This window comes from Lonchura striata, chromosome 21, assembly GCF_050655825.1.
Source record: "Lonchura striata isolate lonStrDom1 chromosome 21, ASM5065582v1, whole genome shotgun sequence".
NCBI classification, from domain to species: Eukaryota; Metazoa; Chordata; class Aves; order Passeriformes; family Estrildidae; genus Lonchura; species Lonchura striata.
This window is the reverse complement of record NC_140723.1, coordinates 6,788,591-6,807,816: the sequence shown is the minus strand read 5'-3', so window position 1 is coordinate 6,807,816 and position 19,226 is coordinate 6,788,591. Positions and strand designations below refer to the sequence as shown.

At 48.7% G+C, this 19,226-nt stretch overlaps 1 protein-coding gene across 2 annotated transcripts in view; it reads left to right on the top strand.

Annotated features, from left to right (window-relative positions):
- The window catches only part of CCDC30 (coiled-coil domain containing 30), a 38,228-nt gene that overhangs the window by 5,685 nt on the left and 13,317 nt on the right, over positions 1 to 19,226 (top strand). For both annotated transcript variants that reach the window (XM_085558993.1, XM_085558994.1), the window contains 10 exons: positions 2,092 to 2,267; positions 5,564 to 5,711; positions 9,083 to 9,198; positions 10,971 to 11,063; positions 11,751 to 11,857; positions 12,649 to 12,841; positions 15,360 to 15,458; positions 16,073 to 16,213; positions 17,570 to 17,707; positions 18,530 to 18,687. In XM_085558993.1, coding sequence (XP_085415119.1) covers positions 2,092 to 2,267; positions 5,564 to 5,711; positions 9,083 to 9,198; positions 10,971 to 11,063; positions 11,751 to 11,857; positions 12,649 to 12,841; positions 15,360 to 15,458; positions 16,073 to 16,213; positions 17,570 to 17,707; positions 18,530 to 18,687 — 1,369 coding nt within the window. The remainder of the gene's footprint in view (positions 1 to 2,091; positions 2,268 to 5,563; positions 5,712 to 9,082; positions 9,199 to 10,970; positions 11,064 to 11,750; positions 11,858 to 12,648; positions 12,842 to 15,359; positions 15,459 to 16,072; positions 16,214 to 17,569; positions 17,708 to 18,529; positions 18,688 to 19,226) is intronic.

Here is a 19,226-nt window from a genome sequence, read left to right as displayed (position 1 = left end):
GGCAGGTAAAGGTGGTTCAGGGCACAGGGGGCATAACCAGAGCAGTTTCTGTTCATTTTAGCTGGGATTTGGCAAAACCATGGGACGAAGCTGCCAGGCAGGTGGGGATCTGTGGGAATCCAGAGCTTCCCTCTGGCTGCCCTGGCAGGTCTGGGACCCTGGCAGGGGTCAGGAACCCCCCTGGACAGAGCCCCCAGAGACACTGGCTGTGATCTCTGTCCATGGAAAAGAGTTTTCAATCTTACAGGATGAATTACCAGCTCTGAGTGTTTGATACCAGTAATAATTAAGTGTGGCACAGGTGCAAAAGTAAAATTTTAGGATTCTAGATTAGGGGTCCAAAGGGGGCAAGATGGAGGAAATTGGGTGTGCCTTGTCCTTTTTCTCCTTCTTCTCCCTTCATGCCCATCTGTTGGTTCAGGCTGGGGACACACTGTCCAACGTAGGTGACAGATATTGGCACGTTATTGTAAATGCAGCCCAGGGAGTTTCTGGTATTTAATGTTTGTCACATCCCACTGAGGGCAGAGCCCCACACGCTGCCCTGCAGGACAGAGCTGGGCAGGGCAGCAGAACATGTGAGAGATAAACAGAATAAACAACCTGGAAACCAGCACAGACCAGTTATGGCTTCTGCTTTGGCAGCGGGGCTGACAGACAGAGACTTTTACAATCTCAGAATCATCAATAGCTCAGATTCCGACAGGGATTCAGTTCAGTGTGATCCGTGGGCTCTTCCCCAGGCACAAGGAGCAGTTTTGATGCTGCAGCCTGCCTTGTTTGCTGTGCTGCAGCAGGGAGCTGCTGGGGAGCCCTGTTTGACCCTGCACTGAGCAGGCTGTGCTTTGTCTCCCCGGGGAAGACGCCTGGGGAACCTCAGGGTGTTTTCCATCCACAGGGCTGGATGGAGCCGGCTGTGAAGCACACAGTGGAAACATGGCATCGATCAGAGCCTCGGGGTGTGGTTGTGCTGGGTCCTCTGTTAAACCAGTGCATGAGAGCGAGGGACAGGCTGGCCCAGGGCTCTGCATGTCCTGTGTCTCAGGAGTATTTGCTCTGCTGCACCTCTGCTGTCCAGCTCTAGATCCCTGAGCAGGGAAAGAGTGTGAATATTCCTCCTACCTCTATACAGCTCCCTGCACTTCCCATCTTACAACACTTGGAAGCCTTTATAATCTGGTTTGGGCTAGAAATTTGGTCTGTTGGTTTTGGTTTTAATATGAATTACACAGGGAGTGTTTGAAAAGCCTTCCCTAGCTCCACAAGCTGCTGGATCCAATGCAGGAGTTGCTGCCCTCATCATGCCAGACACCAAAGGTTCCTCATTTTCTCCTGGCAGGTAAATTCCAACCACACCAACCAGGGGGTCTTTTTAAATAAAAACTGTTGGTTGCACAAACACAACAGTGCCCAGCCATAAACTGACTCCTGCAAGTTGTGTTGTCACCTTTCTGCCTTAGAGACTCTTGAGTCTGGAAGTTTTTCCCAGTACAGAGTCTTCCTGGCTATAATTTTTGAATAAATATTGAAGCAATGGCAGTTTAATTCTTAAAGGGGTTCAGATCTGCCTCCTTCCTACACATTCCTTGGGAAAACAGTGATGCTCTCTAGGAGTGATCTGGCATTTTGTGTGTCTCCTGCCAAAGAAAACATCTTCGTGTCCATCTGTTTGATTTCTCTCCAAGGTTGGACTTGATGATCTGAGGGTTGGAACTGATGATCTTGGAAGTCTTTTCAACCTTAATGATTCTCTGGTTCTCTCAGTATCTGTTTAATCTGGTGTTTAGTTTTTACCAAGCTGTACTTGGGGGTGAAGGGGCTGAGGATAAACCAGTTTGGGAGAACTCTGCCTGGGGGGAGCAGGTTCTGTATGTGAATAGAAACCTTGTGAGAGAGGGAATAAGGCTGAGATAATGGATAGCAGGGAATGGGAGGCAGTGAGGGAAGTGGGAAGCAGGAGAGACTTGAGGAGCTGTTGGGCTCCAAGGGAAATGGGGCTGTTGCAGCGAGAAAGTTGAGAGGGACAGATCTCCAGGAAACCCTGCCCTTTGTTCCTCCTCTGCTGACACCAAGCCTTGCCTTGCCTTGCAGAAACCCAGCTGAAGGAAGTGGAGGAGATGCTGGAGCAGGAAGGTTTATCCCAGATCTCCTGCAGTGCTGCCAGTGAACAGGTTGCATATTTCCTGGTGGAGCGGGCGGCGCTGCTGGAAAAGCTGGAAGTGGCAGCCCGGCAGCTGGAATCCCACAGCGTGATTGATGGGCTCCAGGTACTCCTGTTCCTTGGCTCTGCCTGCAGGAAAGGAATATTTTTGGGATATTTCTGTAATGAAAATTGTTTCTCCTGTCTCTAAGGCCACTGTGGAGTCTTGGGTCTGAAACGCTTGAAAGAATTACAAGAAAGATGGAATATTTGCGAGAGTCTGGAATGCCAGGACAGGACAAGGGTTTCAAACTGGCAGAATATGTCTAGATTAGATATTGGGAAGGAATTCCTGGCTGTGAGGATGGTGAGACCCTGGCACAGGGTGCCCAGAGAAGCTGTGGCTGCCCCTTCCCTGGAAACATCCAAGGCCAGGTTGGGATTGGAGCAGCCTGGGATAGTGGAAGGTGTCCCTGCCCCTGGCAGGGGGTGGAATTAGGTGAACTTCAAGGTCCTTCCAATCCAAACCAGTCTGGGTGTCTCTGATCCCAGCTTCATGCAAATTCCATGTCCATGAACAGGACTCCTTTCATCCACTCAGTGCTTGTGTTGATCAGCCTTCAGAGAGGATGTGGAGTCACAACAGCTGCAGGAAAAGAACTGTTTTTCTACTCCTGTCACACCAAAGATGGTCTCCTGTAGCCCTGCCTTAGTGCTCTTCCTATTCTGGGAACTCCTGGTGGAGGTAGTGCCAGGAAATGGGATTTACAGAAATGATTCTCTGAAAATCACAGAATCCCAGACTGCTTTGGTTTGGAAGGGATTTTAAAGATCATCTCATTCCAATCTCTGGTCATGGGCAGGGATACCTTCCTCTAGACCAGATTGCTCCAAGCCCTGTCCAACCTGACCTTGAACATTTCAAGGAGATAATTTTATATTCCCTTTCCTGACAATGTCCTTATTAGCACAGATGGTAGAAAGGAGCCAAGAACCAGAGTCTGGTCTGATCTCAGGAAAGCCTGAGGTAGTACCAGGGCTGTGGAATGGGATGAGCTTTAAGATCACTTCCAACACCAAACCAGTCTGGTATTCCAGGATTCAGTCAGTGCCTTTCTTAATTCTTACTCTTTGCACTTGATTTACTCCCACATCTGCACAGGGACAGTGAGATGGATTATTTGTAATCCTGTGCTGAGGAGTTTGTGATGAGTTTGGTGTGAGGATCTTCACTGGGTAAGAATGACTTTCTCTGGGTTCAGCTAGAGCAGAGGAGGCTGAGGGCAGATCTCACTGGGGGCTGCAGCTTCTCCTGAGGGGCAGCTCTGATCTCTGCTCTTTGTGAGCAGCTGGAGCTGTGCCAGGGGGGTTTAGTTTAGGGTGGATATCAGCTTCTTCCCTCAGAGGTGCTGGCACTGCCCAGGGAATGGTCCTGGCCCCAACACTGCCAGAGCTCCAGGAGCCTTTGGACAGGCTGGGATTGTTGGGGTGTCTGTGTAGGACCAGAGGTTGGATTGGATGATCCTTGTGGGTCTCTTCCAGCTCAGGATATTCTGATTCTATGGTTCCAAGGCCATCACTTTCCACCTACTCATGACTTATGGCCATGTCTCTGTGGAACTGGAGTCCAGGAATGCTGTGGGATTCCAGGAGCTGCTGTTTGTCCCTGATATCCCAAGCCATGAGGAGGGAGCAAGACCTCAAATACGGGTCAGGGCTCCTTCTGTTGTTCCTTTCTGTTTAATGGGGATGTGTTTTCCCGGAAAACTGTCTCAATGGCAGGACTGATTACTCTCCCCGGTGATGTCATTGCTGTCTCTGCCTTCGGAGCAGAAACTGTTGATTAAACACTCCATTGTTCCCGGGAGCATCCCACTTGTTTTGCAGGACCATCAGTGTTACAGGTTAAGGTGTTAATTGCTCCTCTTACTCTGTTTACTGGAATGTGTGGCCTTGCTTGTTCCCAGCTGACCTGTTCCACTCTTGGAATGAAGGGCTGGACAAGTTCCTGTCTGGTACAGGGATGAATTCAGCTTTTAGCCAGACTGCTCAAGCAGAATTGATTGTTTTATTGCATCCCCGGGAAAGCAGAAAGGCGGGATACAAACCTGCCTCTCTGTGTGGTCAGCTCCAAGAAACCCATATGGAAATGTCTTCTGGATTCCTGGCATGTGCTAGCTCACTCACCCTCTGAAGTGCCAAATATCAGTGGCAAACCAACGTGCTGAGCCTTAGGACCCCTTCAGTGAAGCAGGAATGTGTGAATCCATAAATCAGAGGGATGTGGAGCTGTGGTCCAGGGAGCTCCTGGAGTTCAAGCCCCTGTGCCTGGATAGGGGCAATCTGAGAATGAGCACAGGCTGGAGGAGGAATTCATGGAGAGCAGCCCTGTGGGATGGATTTGGGAGTTCTTATGGCTCCAAGTGTCACCCTAACCCTTCTGAGTCAAGATATGTTGGAACTGAAAATTCCCCTCATGATCCTGAGGGACACGTGGCAGTGCCAGGGGACACATGGCAGTGCCAGGGGACACATGGCCCTGTGCTGGTGGTGCTGTTATTCAGGAACATCTCTGTGTGCAAGGCTGGCTCTGCTCACACCTGTCAGGCATTGGGAGCTGAATTCCCACAGCAGCAGGAATGCACACAGCTTCCTGGGGAGGCAGAAATAAGGAAGTACACATTTTCCTGCTGGCTCATAGTTGAGATTTCACAGAATCACCGAGGTGATTGCCAATGCTCTCCAAGATCACTCAGTTCAACCATTCCCCCAGCACTGCTAGGGCCACCACTAACCCATGTCCCCAAGTGCCTCATCCACAGAGCTTTAGAACACTTCCAAGGGATGGTGACTCCACACTGCCCTGGGCAGCCCATTCCAATGTATGACCACCGTTTCAATGAAGAAATTTTCCCTAATATCTGATCTAAACCTCCCCTGACATAGCTTGACACCATTCCCTCTTGTCCTGTCCTTGTTTCCTGGGAGCAGAACCTGACCCCCAGCTGGCTGTTCCCTCCTGTCAGGGAATTGTGCAGAGCCAGAAGATCCCCTGAGCCTCCTTTTCTCCAGCTCCCATTGCTGTTCTTCATCACACTTCTGCTCTCCTGCATTTCAGGTTTGTCCTTAAGCAGATTGGGAGGGTTTTTATTTGGTTTAGAGTAAAAAACCCAGAGCCCAAACAGTGTCACAGCCTCATCCTCACACTGTGCCCAGCCTGGGCAGGAAATAATCCCTTCTCCTGAGACCCAGGGAACACCTCACATTATGGGGCAGGACATCTCCTGATGAACTAGCACTGGAGATGAGGAAATCCACATTTTCCAATGGGACCAGCATGGTGGGGGTGACAAACAGCTCTGCCTTGGTCACATCTCCACAGGGTTCCTCGTTTCCATTGGCACATTAACCCTTGTGCTTCAGTTCTGCAGGGAAGAGCTGGAGGGGGAACGAGCTTTGCCTGCAGGAGTCGTGGGAGATGTGGATGAGGCCCCACAGAGGCTGGTGGTATCCCAGGAAGACATCCAGAGGGTGGCAGAAGGGCTGGATAGCAGAGAGAAGAGTGGAGCAGGTAAGTGCTGGCATGCTCTGAGCCCTGGGGTGGTGGGGCAGTCTGTCCTCTGTCCTCTCTGTTTGGAATATGGGAATAGCAGTGCCAGGAGTCAGCCTGCTCCATAGGAGCTGGGAATGCAGTGGTTAGCTGTCACAAATCCATTAATTCTGAGACCAGCTTCTCTGATCTGTGATGCAGCTGCACAGTCTGGATGAATTTCCTGTCCCTGGGAATTTCCTATCTCCTCTCTAGGGGGAACTTTCTGCCCTGGGAGGGGATGGAGAGGGAATAATGACTTGGCCTGCAAGCAAAATAACTGAATTACCATGTGCACAGGGTTAATTACCAGATCTGGACCTCATCCCAGGGCTCTCCAGGTACAATTTGGGATGTTGCCTCCATTGGATCCTTAGCAAGTGCAGCAGTGGGGAAGTGACTGGTACTGAGAATATTCCCTTTTACCTCCTTGAAATAACTGTTGACCAGCCCTGAAGTGTTATTTATTAGCAGGATTTTAAAATAAATTCTCACTGTAGAAATAAACAGTTTTCTGGAGGGAGATGTGGTAAAGCTGCTCTTGGAGTGAAATGTCCGTGGAAAACGTCCTTAGTGACACACAGGTCTGGATGCTCTTTTGGGGGATTCCTTGCATTGTCCCCAAATCTGTGATGCAGAATTTCACTGGAGAACAGCAACTGGGATGAGGTGATCATCCCAGCCCTGTGTGCTTTTGCAGGGACCAGCTACCTTCAGGGGGCTGGCACTGTCTGGGGCAGGTTTAGAATTGTAGAATCCTGGGGCTCCCCTTGGTGCTCACATATGGCACAAGGACTTGAGTGTTTCTCTCCAGCCCCAGCAGCTCTTTTCCAGCTCCAGAAGCTCCTCTCCAGCCCCAGCATCCCCTCTCCAGCCCCAGCATCCCCTCTCCAGCCCCAGAAGCTCCTTTCCAGCCCCAACAGCTCCTTTCCAGCCCCAGAAGCTCCTTTCCAGCCCCAGCATCTCCTCTCCAGCCCCAGCATCTCCTCTCCAGCCTCCAGTCCCATCATTCCCAGCCTTTTCATCCCTGTGCTGGCTAGGGATCGATCCATAATCCCCAGGGATGGGATGAGTGATGTGGCAGCTTCAGTGCTGACTCTGGAGCACGGACAGGCTCCAGCCTGGGACTCCCATGGATTGTAGCCTGCGCAGGGAAATCTGTGCTTTATGAGGTGCTAGATGAATACAAAGCTTTACAAAATGTGAGTAAAGGTTTAATGCTTGTTTTGTCTCTGGGGTTTGTCTCTCTGTGTGCAAAATGAGGGGGGCAATGTCCCAGTGGCTTCCCTGGTTCTGTGTCTCTGCACAGCTTCTCCTCCTGGCGAGCTCTGAGCCAGCTGCTCTTGGAATTAATTGATTTGCTACTAAAAACCGAGGCTGTGGTCACTTATCTTTAGTAAAACTCACTTAAACAGCATATTTTGGTTCAGTGATAACTTGTGTGCATTGGAGGGAAGAATTCCTGACCCGTTTGAACTCAGTTAGTGGGATTTTGGTGAGGAGAGGCTTTAAATGGTATTTAACAAAGTGCATAAGGAATGTTGTGGGGTTTTTCCAAAGCAGAACTGGGCTGCCACATCCAAACTCTGTTGTCCTTGTGGAATCACCCTGAAGGCTGATCCTGAGGGGGAAAAACAGGAGAAGGAATGGGAAAATAGTGGGGGAGGGGTGGGGGGTGGTCAGAATTTTTGCAAGAGAAAAAGAGCTGGAATTTTATTATACTTTCATCAACCTTTTAATCATCATTTAATTATAATTGTATAATAAATTTGTGTAGTGGTTAACAGGCTTTTGAGTAAAATTTCCGTTCTGGTGGAAGATGGGGGTTGGAATGAGATGATCTTCAAGGTCCCCTTCCAACCCAACCCATTCTGTCATTCTGTGGAGATGCTTTTTGTTTAAAGCTCTTTGCTTTTTGTTTTAAATGACACAACTGAAAATCCTTGTTTGAAAAAGGAATTTCTTGCTTTTTCCAAGGTGAAACCAAAAAAGTAGATTTTTTTTTTTGCCTGAATAGAAGTCAAATTTAAGTTTAAAAATTCCTGTGCCTAGTGATAAGCTGAAAAGGGAATAATATTTCTTCCTTTTTCTCTAAGGAAAATTGTCTCCCCAAGACAGGAGGATACCAGTGTGTCCTCAACATGTGCTCCTAATGCAAACACCTCTTCCTATTTCTGCCCTGAAAGTATTGGGAATATGCACTAATTGGTGTTGGGATTAATTTATTAATTGATCCATTGATCCATAGAAAAATTGGTGCACAATTTTTCCAGTTGTAGCCATTCCATTAAATTTGAATGTGTGTTGACAACATGGATCCATTGGCTGGGATTGTGTTCCTGCTTGTGGCAGTGATGGATTTTATGGTGAAAATGTTGATGTTTTCCAAAGAGAAAGTGAAACCCATATTAGATGAGGGGAGTGATTTAAATTCTGTGATCCAGAGGTAAACTGAATGCCTGGAATAATGATGGAGAGACTGCTGTTGGACCTGGATCTCCAGGGACATCCCTGGATCTCCAGGGACATCAGCCTTTGCTATGAGAGGGAGAGGGCATGGATGTGGGATGTGTTCCCACATGGATGTGTCCCATGAAGATGTGTTACCATGTGGATGTGGGATGTGGTCCCAGTGGATGTAAGATATATTCCCATGTATTCCCAGTGGATGTAAGATGTGTTCCCATGTATTCCCAGTGGATGTAAGATGTGTTCCCAGTGGATGTAAGATGTGTTCCCATGTATTCCCAGTGGATGTAAGATGTATTCCCAGTGGATGTAAGATGTGTTCCCAGTGGATGTAAGATGTATTCCCAGTGGATGTAAGATGTGTTCCCATGTATTCCCAGTGGATGTAAGATGTATTCCCAGTGGATGCAGGATGTATTCCCAGTGGATGCAGGATGTATTCCCATGTGTTCCCAATGGATGTAAAATGTGTTCCCATGTGTTCCCAATGGATGTAAAATGTGTTCCCATGTGTTCCCAATGGATGTAAAATGTGTTCCCATGTGTTCCCAGTGGATGTAAAATGTGTTCCCATGTGTTCCCAATGGATGTAAAATGTGTTCCCATGTGTTCCCAGTGGATGTAAAATGTGTTCCCATGTGTTCCCAATGGATGTAAAATGTGTTCCCATGTGTTCCCAGTGGATGTAAGATGTATTCCCATGTATTCCCAGTGGATGTAAAATATATTCCCATGTATTCCCAGTGGATGCAGGATGTGTTTCCAGTGGGTGTGGGACATGTCCTTGCTGCCTCCCACCTTTCCCATGTGTGGGATCAGCCTGGAATCCGTGCTTGGAGCGTGGGCCAAGCCAGTGACCTCTTTCCTGGTGCTGCTGTCTCCAGCCAGGACTGAGCTCCAGAGGGCCATGGAGCACAGCAGCCGGCTGGACAAGGAGATCCTGGCGCTGCGGGCACGGGTCCAGACGCTCGACCTGGAGAGGAAAGCGTTCCTGGAGCTGGTGAGGATCCACCCAGCCAACCCAACGACCCTGAGCTGCCTCCTGAAAGTCATCCCTGCTCCCAAACCTGCCCTGCCTTCCTCGTTCCCCTCCCTGTTCTATGCCCAGTCTTGCCAGAGCTGCAGTTTGGCTGTGTTCACGGAGCAGTAAAATTTGGGAAATAGGCAGAATGCAGCTCTGGGAATTCCTTCAGTGCAGGAGGAGTTTGAGGGACTCCAATTGAGTGGTGGCTTGAGGACTTTGGGACACATTTTCCTGTGCCCATGGAGAAGGATCAGCTCCCTGCTGATCAGTGTTTATCCCAACTCAAGTGTGGAAATAGAGTAAGGAGCACACGTGCTTTTCCCTGGACTGGATTAAAGAGTTCAGTTTATCTAAGTTTAACCTAAAACCCCCACCAGATGGTTAGAAATCCATTTGCAATTTATGCTCATTCTTGATTCCTCTCAGCCCCTTTGGTTTTTAACTCAGCCACATTGATTGATTTGCTTATTTTCTGTGGGTTCTCTCAATGGAATTAATTACATTACTATTAGTTAAATGCTTGGTGTTATGCAGCCGTGATTCCCTAAATGCCACCTAGAATTAAGGAGCAATTAAGGAACTATCAACCAGATAATTCCTTAATGAAGTTGCCAACAGGGAAGGGACAGAAGAGTCTGCTTCTTTTTAAAATGTATAATTGGGCACAAAATCTACTGCTGTTCTTATCTCCTGATTTCCTTATATCAGCCTCTGCCATCCCAGCACTGGGAGCTCTTGGCTGCCTTGCAGTTCTCTCATGTCCAATGAGTATTGCTAAATTAATAGAAGTATCTCTGAGAAGATACTTTTCAAATAATATTTATCAGATAATATCTTGAATGGGATTTATTCCATTTGAGGTGTTCAAAATTTTACAGTATTTTTATATAGTACAGATTTTTTTATAGTTTTGTTCACTGCATTTAAAAAACTTGCTGTTTTTTTCCATGTCTGTCACCTCAAGCCTTGTATTTACAGCTCAGCCTCTTTCTGGAGCTGCAAAATCCATAACTTAGTTCAAATTCCTCTGTTTACTTTTTTTTTAATTCCAAATAATGTTTTTCTTGCTGTAGGACATTGCTCCTTTCAGTTATTCTGGATACACAAGTGTATGAATAGCTTATAAAAAATAGAAATAAAATATTTACAAATATATATTTATGTCTATATAGACAAGAAACATACAGATATATGTAATATATTTTGGTCACTGAACAGGAAAAAACGTAGCCAGATTGAAATCAGTTCCAGCCACATGTTAAGCTAAAAGCAAATTCCCTTTATTCCTTAGGATTGGGGTTTAACTGTTGGCACAGAAGTTGGGAACTGCCCAGTTTTTAATTTACAGAAGTAGAAAATGTGCTTTATTACTGACTACAGCAGCTTGGTGTCCTGAAAGGTGTTTTCTTGTCTGTGGGTTCCGAAGAGTAGGGGAGGAACAGGCTGGGCAGTTGGTCTGGGATGAGCTGCTGGTAATGGAATTCCATTGATCCCATGGATGGAAGACACTGAAAGGTGTCCTCAGAAATAGCAGCTGGACTCTGACACAATGTGGGTGTGGCCAGGAAGTGAAATAAATTCAGAAAAATCATCCTTTAATGGATTGGAGCAGCAGCATTCCCACTTTTGCTGCTCCTTATCTGAGGCCACTCAGCTGCTGGAGCATCCTGCCAGTCCCTCAGGATAAGGAAGAGAATACATTAATAATAAATATGAAAATAATAACAACTCAAATCTTTGTGTTGCAGGTGGAGCAGCTCAAGGAGGAGATCTGTGAGTACCAGCGGAGCGAGAGGCCAGAGCCTCCATCGGCAGAGGGAGCTGGAGTGGCCTCACTGCAGGTGTTTCCAAGGGCTATTTCTTCATATTTTCCATTCCAGAAAAAGTTCCCTCTGCATCCCAGACCCTTGCTGTCTGTGAGAGCCTGGAAGTTCTGGGGTTGGAGGGTTTGGCTCCTAGGGCTGCGAGGTGAAGCTGATGTGCTCGTGTGTTTTATTTCCGAGCGAGGCGGGTGGCCTCGGAATCACTCTGTGCTCACATGGGAAAGCACAGGCTGCTCCGGTCTGTGCAGCTGCTGGAGCTGAGTGAAGAGGCCAGGGAGATACTCTGAGGGATGGAGCCAGGCTGGGAAAACTGGGGGTTTCACCTGGAGAGGAGAAGGCTCCAGGGAGAGCTCAGAGCCCCTTGCAGGGCCTAAAGTGGCTCCAGGAGAGCTGGAGAGGGTGTGGGGACAAGGCAGGGAGGGACAGCACACAGGGAATGTCTCCCACTGCCAGAGGGCAGGGATGGGTGGGAGATGGGGAAGGAATTCCTGGCTCTGGGGGTGGTGAGGCCCTGGCACAGTTTCCCCAGAGCAGCTGTGGCTGCCTCATCCCTGAAAGCGTCCCAGGCCAGGCTGGATGGAGCTTGGAGCAACGTGGGATAGAGGAAAGTGTCCCTGCCCATGGAACAGGATGAGCTTTAAGGTCCCTCCAACCCAAATCCATCCTGAGATTCTGGGATCTCAGTCCTCGTTGATTTTCTCTCAGGCACAGGGCACCCAGGAAGAAGCAGGAGCTGATGGAGATGCTGGTGCCAGCAGAGCTGCCCTGTATCAGGAACATGGAGATCAGGGTGTTGAAACTCTCCACAAAAGGTGAGAGGTGTAGAAATCCTTCCCCCCTTGTACTGCCACTGGTTCCTGGTGCTGTGTCACTGATGCTCTCTCTTGAAGGATTATTTGATTATTGATTGTTTTAAATACTCTTTAGGACTTTGTTCTTCCACTCCCAAATGGGAAAATTTGGAGGAGATGCAGTCCTGAGGAATCACTTGTTCCAGTTAAATGCTGATACTTCCTCCACTTTGTTGATTTCCTAAAAGAAGAGAGTTGGACATTTATGGCTGTCCACAGACAAAAAAAAACTTGTTTAAAAACCTTGTTTTTAAACTTGTTTTAGTTCTGGGACGTTTTCTTTGGGTTTGGTTGCTCTCCAGGAGTGCACCAAAACACCTGACTTTCAACCATAATATATAAACAGGGATTTCTAAGGGAATTCAAAGCTTTGACTGCTCAGGAGGTGCTGCACCTCATCTGGCAGATTCAGGGAGGAAAGTGGAACTGATCCTCTTCAAAAAGCCCTCTGACCCTTCTCCCTTCAGGTTCCCAAGCCTGTTCTCCACCTCAAGCAGCTGAATTTGCTGTTCTCTCTCTGCTGTTGGCAGCCTCCTGCCTGACCTGTTTCCTGCCCAGACCTTCATCATTCCTTGTGTAGATCCCACACAAGGAATGATGAAGGGATTCCCATCTAAATAAGGACAGGCACATGCTGGATGTGAGACTGGAAATCAGCAGGAGAGTGTGAGGAAAACCTTGGCTTTTCCTCGCCGGCGGGGAGCAGCTGGGATGCAGTTGCAGCCTTGGTGATGCTGGGTTTTGGTGTGCAGGTGCCTGGAAGCCATGGAGAGCGTTGAGGGCAGGAATTCCCAGCTCCTTCACAAGCTGCAGAAACTGGAGCAGGAGCACAAGGGTTTGGTTGAGCGCAATGAGGAGCTGGAATCGATTCTGGGAGAGACACAGATCCAAACCAAGCAAGAGAAGCAGCAGCTGGAGAGCCAGGTGGAGGGACTGCACCAGAAAGTGAGTAAGGAATAGGAGAGACAAGGTTTGGGTTTCTTTCATTCCATCTTCTTTTCTCTCTGATTAGAAAACTAGAATGATTTGTTTGGCCTGGCCCTGCACTCTGCTGTGTTTAGTTTGACAGAAAGCAGCCAGAAAAATCTGCTAGTTTGGCAGAGAGGGGGAAGGAAAAGGTACCAGCAGGGAGTAAATGACTCTTGGTTGGAAGTGCAGATTCCCATGTTGTGGCAGTGTTGTATTTTCCATGTCCTGTCCCCCCTCACATAATCCCAGCCTGGTTTGATTGGGAAGGGTCCTTAAAACCCATCAAGTCCCACCCCCTGCCATGGGCAGGGACACCTTGCTCTATCCCAGGTTGCTCCAAGCCCCATCCAGCCTGGCCTTGGACACTTCCAAGGATCCAGGAGCAGCCACAGCTGCTCTGGGCAGCCTGTGCCAGGGCCTGCCCACCTCACAGAGAACAATTCTTCCCAATATTGCATCTGACCCTACTGTCTGTGACACTGGTGCTCCTTGATCCCAGGAAATGTCACCAGTTAAGTGTCCTGGTGGCAGAAGATTGCACTTTGGCTTTTCCCGAGGGTCAGGATCTGGGAGATGTGTCAAAGATGGTGCTGAGTGTGAAGGCCCAGGATCTGCAGTGCCTGGGAACATCCTCCTGAATGCACAAACCCGTGGATAGATCCACCTGCTTAGCTGGAAGTTGCTGTGTCCTGCATTCCCAGGGGGCTTTAAGAGCCCTGGGGATGAGGAGGGAAGGGGCTGGAGCCTGGGCAGGGCAGTGCTGCTGGGTGTTTTCCACTCCTGCCCTGGCTGGGAAAGATTTGGGAGGGGTTTTTGGTCCTGGCACAGCTGCAGAAGCCTTGGCTGGTCAGACTGTGACTCAGGACCAGGACAGTGAAATACAGAGTGAGGATTGTTCTGCTGCTGGCATGGGATTTGGGAGCACAAATTAAGTGCTTAGAAGTTAATGGCTTGGATGGAGACTAAATAAATGCATTGCTGGATATCAACTTCTGACCAAAGGCTGGCTGAGGGTGAGGAGGGGAGGTGTGTTTTGCATTTGAGATCCCTTTTGGAGCTCCAAAGTCTTGCTGAACCCCAAATTATCATCCAGTCATGCAGAAGGAGAGGGGTTTGTTGTCCTTTAGCTCTTCTGTGAGAGGTCTGGGTGTTTCACCCCACTTTTAATCCCTTTTCACACATTGGTGAGCTCATATCTTAGATTTAAAAAGCAGTGTTGCAGCAGCTTTCCTGTGTGTTGGAGACTATTCCCCTCTGGGAGCTCCAGCAGACCCAGATGGTGCCAGGAACTCTTCAGGGGGAGCAAAGCTCAAGGGCTTTGAGGTGCTGCTTTGGAAATGGACTGGGATTGGCAGGGACTTGGTGCTTCTTTGGCTTTGAGATTACATTTGGGGAAGAATTTCTTGTCTGTGCGGGTGGGGAGGCCCTGGACAGGTTGTCCAGAGAATCTGTGGCTGCCCCACCCCTGGAAGTGTCCAGGGCCAGGTTGAATGGGCTTGGAGCAACCTGGGATAGAGGAAGGTGTCCCTGCCTATGATATGGGTGGAATGGGATGGGCTTTAAGGTCCCTTCCACCCCAGTCCATCCTGGGATTCTGGAATCTCCAGAACCAGTCTGGGGTTCTGTGGAGCTGGATTTTCCTCTCCCTCTGGTGTCCCAGCTCATTTCAGGGGAGCCAAGCTCAGGCAGTTAGTCCAGCCAGGGATTTTAGAAATTAGCCCAAACTGGATTTCAAGCCTAAGGAAAGGAAGCTGTCCAGGCTCCTGCTGTCAGCAGAGCAGGGGAGCTGCCAGTGCCAAGACTTGGATTTTGGAAAAAGGTAAGAGAAGCTGAGCTGCTCCTCTGGGATGATCCTTATCTGGACTGCTCAGAGCTCCTTGGAGGCCTTTATAACTTCAGGACCAATAACTTTCCCCCCAGGAGCAGATGCCCTTGGGGGTATCCAAATGCAGAGTGAGACCTTGTCCCAACTCCCACCTGCAAGGAGGTGCCAGGAGGAGGAAAAATCAGTGGCTACAGAGATCAGTGCTTTGCTGTCCCAAATCCCAAGTCCCTGGAGCCTTTCAGAAGCTACTGAAAACTTCCTATGAGCAGTGAAGGGACCAGGATGAGCATCAACTTGGGATAAGATCAGCACTCAGAGCACAGGGACAAGGATTACCCAGCACCTAAACTGGGGTGTCTTGGTGTCCTCCATGTCAGGGGAGCACCACAGTGTGTGAAAGCTTTGAGTTTTCACCATGTGCCTGGGTTGTTCCACTCCTTTTGTGGAGCAGAATTCCATCTTTTTCTGGCTTGAGTCCAGATGGTTCCTTCCTCCTTGGAAGCAGCAGGATGAGGGATGAGCTGGAGCTGGTCATGCACATCCCCTCCTGTTCCTTGTTCCAACATGGGCCTTATCCCATAGCAGCAGCACAAGGAGCACTCTAGGGGTAGTTGTGCATTTAATTGTGAGTCCTGGCTTGGTTTTAACTTGGAATTTGTCCATGTTCAGATCACCAGTTTGGAAACAGAGCTGTTTGAGGTGCAGAAGAACAGAAGTGAGATGAGTGGGAACGAGCAGGTGACATCTGGAGCTCAGGAGATGCAGGAGGTGAGAGCTTTTCCTTGGGAAATGAACTGCTCTGTTTAGAAATGTTTTAAATGAGCACCTGAAGTGGCTCTTTCCTGGGCATGCTCTTTGTCACTCTCTCCTGAGGATCTGTAGCTCCTCAGCTCATGCAGATGGATGGAAAGCAGCCAGCGTGATCTCCATGAAAACTCTGCCCTTAGGAAGTTGTCTTGCCTTCAGCTCTGCCAGCTGAGGAGTTTGTTGTTTCCCTGTGAGTGTGAAGTTTTTACCTGTGTGGAGGTGCTCAATTCTTGTTTAGGGTTTAGTGAAACCAGGGGATGTGTAGGTACATTTAAAGCTGATATTCATCAGGTTCTGGGTTAACTTTCCTGTCCATTTGTTCCTTGCCAGCCCAACAATTGGATCTGCCTAGTGTGTCAGGCAGACAGAGATGGGAGAGGAGCTTCCCAAGGTGTTTTGAATCAGTGGAGGTTCTGTGAGCCCCAGATAAGAGGTGTAGAAATTCCACTGGAAACATTTGAGAACCATTTTTCTCCTCTCCTTATTTCCTAGAAGACACATATCCTGCAATCTGCTTCTCTCTGAGTAGAAAAAAACCACGTTGTGGAAGTGACTCTGAGCATTTCTTGTTCCAGATGTTGGAAAGCTGTCAGGAAACGATAGACAAGTTGGGAAGTCAGCTGGGAGAGAGGAGAGAACGGAGAAAGCAGCTGGCATCTGAGCTGGAGTTGCTAAGGGAAGATCTGAAGGCTGAGAAGGTGGCTCTGGGCAGCCAGGTATGTCCAGGCCTGTGGTGGGACCCTGCAGGAGCCAGCTGCCTTTGGATGCTCCATGGAAACATCCCCAGGTGCTCCCCACACTCATTGCCTGGCACCTCTTGATGCCACTTCCAAACCTTTGCTGGAGGGTTTTCAATCCAGCTGCTCTCGTGGCATCATCTCTGACTCCAGAATTTACTTTCCTTTCAGTGAATCTAATACCAAATCAGTAATTCCAGCTTTGCAGCCAAACCCTGAGGGCAGAGTGGGAGTTTTCAGAGTCAGGCATTAATTTCAGGAATTGAACACCCCAGAGCAAAGTGGACATCCTGCTGGGATCCAGCACTTCTGGGATTTCCCCAAGGGCCTTGGCACACTTGGCTTGAACCAATTGAGGTGCTAAATCAACTCCTGGGGGTTTCCCTGCTGGGAATGTTGCTGGATCTCTTGTTTTCCAGCTGGGCCACAGGAGAGACAGGCAGTGGTGCCACAAAATTGTCCAAGGGCTGCCAGGACAAGTGTTGAAAATTAGGGTAAAAATGTAGGAGGTTGACAGATCTGTGGCTTGGACAAAGGGACCTGGCAATGGGAGAATGGCAGTGGAGGGGGCACAGCCATGACAAATCCATTTTTTATCACTCTGAGAGCCTTAGATCAGCTTGTGAGTCCTGTCACCTCCTTGAATCCAAGTGAAAATCCATGGAAGTCCTGAGCTGTTGGCAGAACTCAGCAGACTCAGGCACTGCTGGAGGAACAGTGGCATCTAGAGGCCAGGGCTTAGTCCTGATGCAACAAATCCACACTGAAATTCGGGATCAAAGCTTGGGATCAGCACAGCCTGGCTGGGAGGAAGAGGCTGGGTCAGTCTGTCAGTACACACATGGAAAGGAATTGTGTGATGTGGGGAATGGTGGGCAGAATGGGAAGAGTCCTTGTTGAATTCTTGCCTACTTGTGATCCTGGGATCTTTGAATCCAAATCATCCATCCCTAAAAGTCTGGCTGCAATTCAGGCACCCACTGGCCAGTGGTCTCCCTGAAGGAGGGAGTGTTTTCATCAAAGGCATCAGGAGGAATGGAATCCAGAGCCCTGTGTTAGACTGAAACAACCTTTAGCATAGAGACCTTTGCATCTATTTGGTGAATTCCTGGCTTCCCACATGGGCTCATTCCTTTTGGATGGAGCAGCTGTTCTGCAATGAATCATTTCCCAACGGTGCTGGAAACAAGATTTGCATGAAATCATTGGGTTCTGTCACTTGGAAAATCTCTCTTTGTTTTTAAGAGATTTTTGGACAATTAAGAGGATAAATCTTTTCCTGAGCTTGTCCTTCAGGGTATTTTTTATCCACTGACTCTGTTGTTGCCTCTCCAGGGTTTGCCTGATTCCCACTCCGAGCTCACAAGCCACATAAACACCTTCCCAAGTCTCCAGAGAACATCAGCCAGCAGGGATCTTGTGGCTGTACCCCATGAGAAGCTACACAGAGACAGTGCTTTGCTAGCTCCAGAGGTGAGACACGGAAAGAATTCCCAGTTCTTGTGGTACCTGATGCAGGCAGGAGCTGCTGGGCTGTGTTGCTCAAATATGAGCAAATTTGTCCTGGTCTAGATAAGATGCCTTGGAATTGAAATACCAGGAGATAGTTGGGATTGAAAGCTCAGGAAGAGCCGTTGATTAAAAAGCTTTAGCAGTCAAAGTTGGTGTTTAGTGAGGATAAGGTGTTTGTGTCTGAAGGATTTGGGTCCATCACAGGTGAGCAGCAGATCTGACACTGGGCAGACTCCAGTTGGGATTCAGCTGTGAGTTCTCCTGTCCTGATGCATTCCTCCTTCCTTGCCCCTTTTGTTTTCTTGCCATCTCCTCCTCAAGTCTCATGTCCAGGGTGTGCTGTTACCTGGTGTTACAGGGTTAGGTGACACTGGGAGTGGAGGATCCATCCCTGGGGAGGTGTTTGGGGTAGAGTTGGAGCACCTCTGTGAGAGCCACCTCAACCCACACTTTGTGCCCCTCCTGGTTTGCCAAGAGCTGCTGCTTTTGTGAAAAGCTTTGGCATCTGCTGTAAATCCCTGGGAGCTGCAGCTGTGCCACAGTAGGATGAAATCAAATAAAGAACCATGGCTTGGTGGTAGTTTAGACACTTTCCATGCAGTTTAGTTACTTTCCATGCAAGAAAAAGGACTCACATGTGTCTTTGACAGGGAAGAACTGCAATGATTTAACCACAGAATCACAAGCCATGCCTTGCTGGAGTCCCCAGATTGCCCTGTATGGCCCCAAAGATTTCAATCAGAGCAAAGGAAATCCAAGTCATGGTGTTTTCTGACCTTACAGGCCTCTGAAGCCCTGCAAGACAGAGAAGAGAGTCCCAAAGTGGAGCAGAAACAGGAAGATCCCTGTGCAGATGCAAAGACCTATGAGGAACAGATGGCTAAAGTAGTGTTTTTGGAAGAACAGATCAAAAACCTGAGGGAAGAACAAGAACTGCTCTGGTAAACCTTAACAAAGCCTGTGGTATTTTCTGCTCCTTGTCTTTGCTGAGTTAAGTTTTGACCCTTTTCCAGCTCCCCATGGGGCTGCTTCTGGCAAAAATGGGCCTGGCACCTTCATGTTGTCCTTGGGTCAGCATCTCTGTTTTTGGTGACTTTCCTTAGTCAGGATCAGCCAGGATTAAAGATTTTTTTCTGCAGCTTTTCCAGATTCTGAGCAGCCTAAATGGGAGCTGTCCTTAGGGAGGAGGATTCTTCCCTTGAAGTTGAACTAAGGGGGTCTCAAAAATCTCCTGTTGTGGGTTTTGGCTCCTCAGGGCTCACTGCTGGCAGCAGCTGGCAGTCCTAGTCCCACTGGAGATATGGGTAACCCTTGGAATTTGGGTTTATTTGGAGGGGAGGTGTCAGCAGGTGCTGGTCTGACTCCCCCTTTGAGTAGAGCAGGAGAAATTTGGAGCTGGAGCGTCTGGGCTCAGGTGCTCATCTGTTCTTAGTAAATAAAAGTTTGGATTAAATCCAGTGTGGTTGTAGTGACCTGTGTT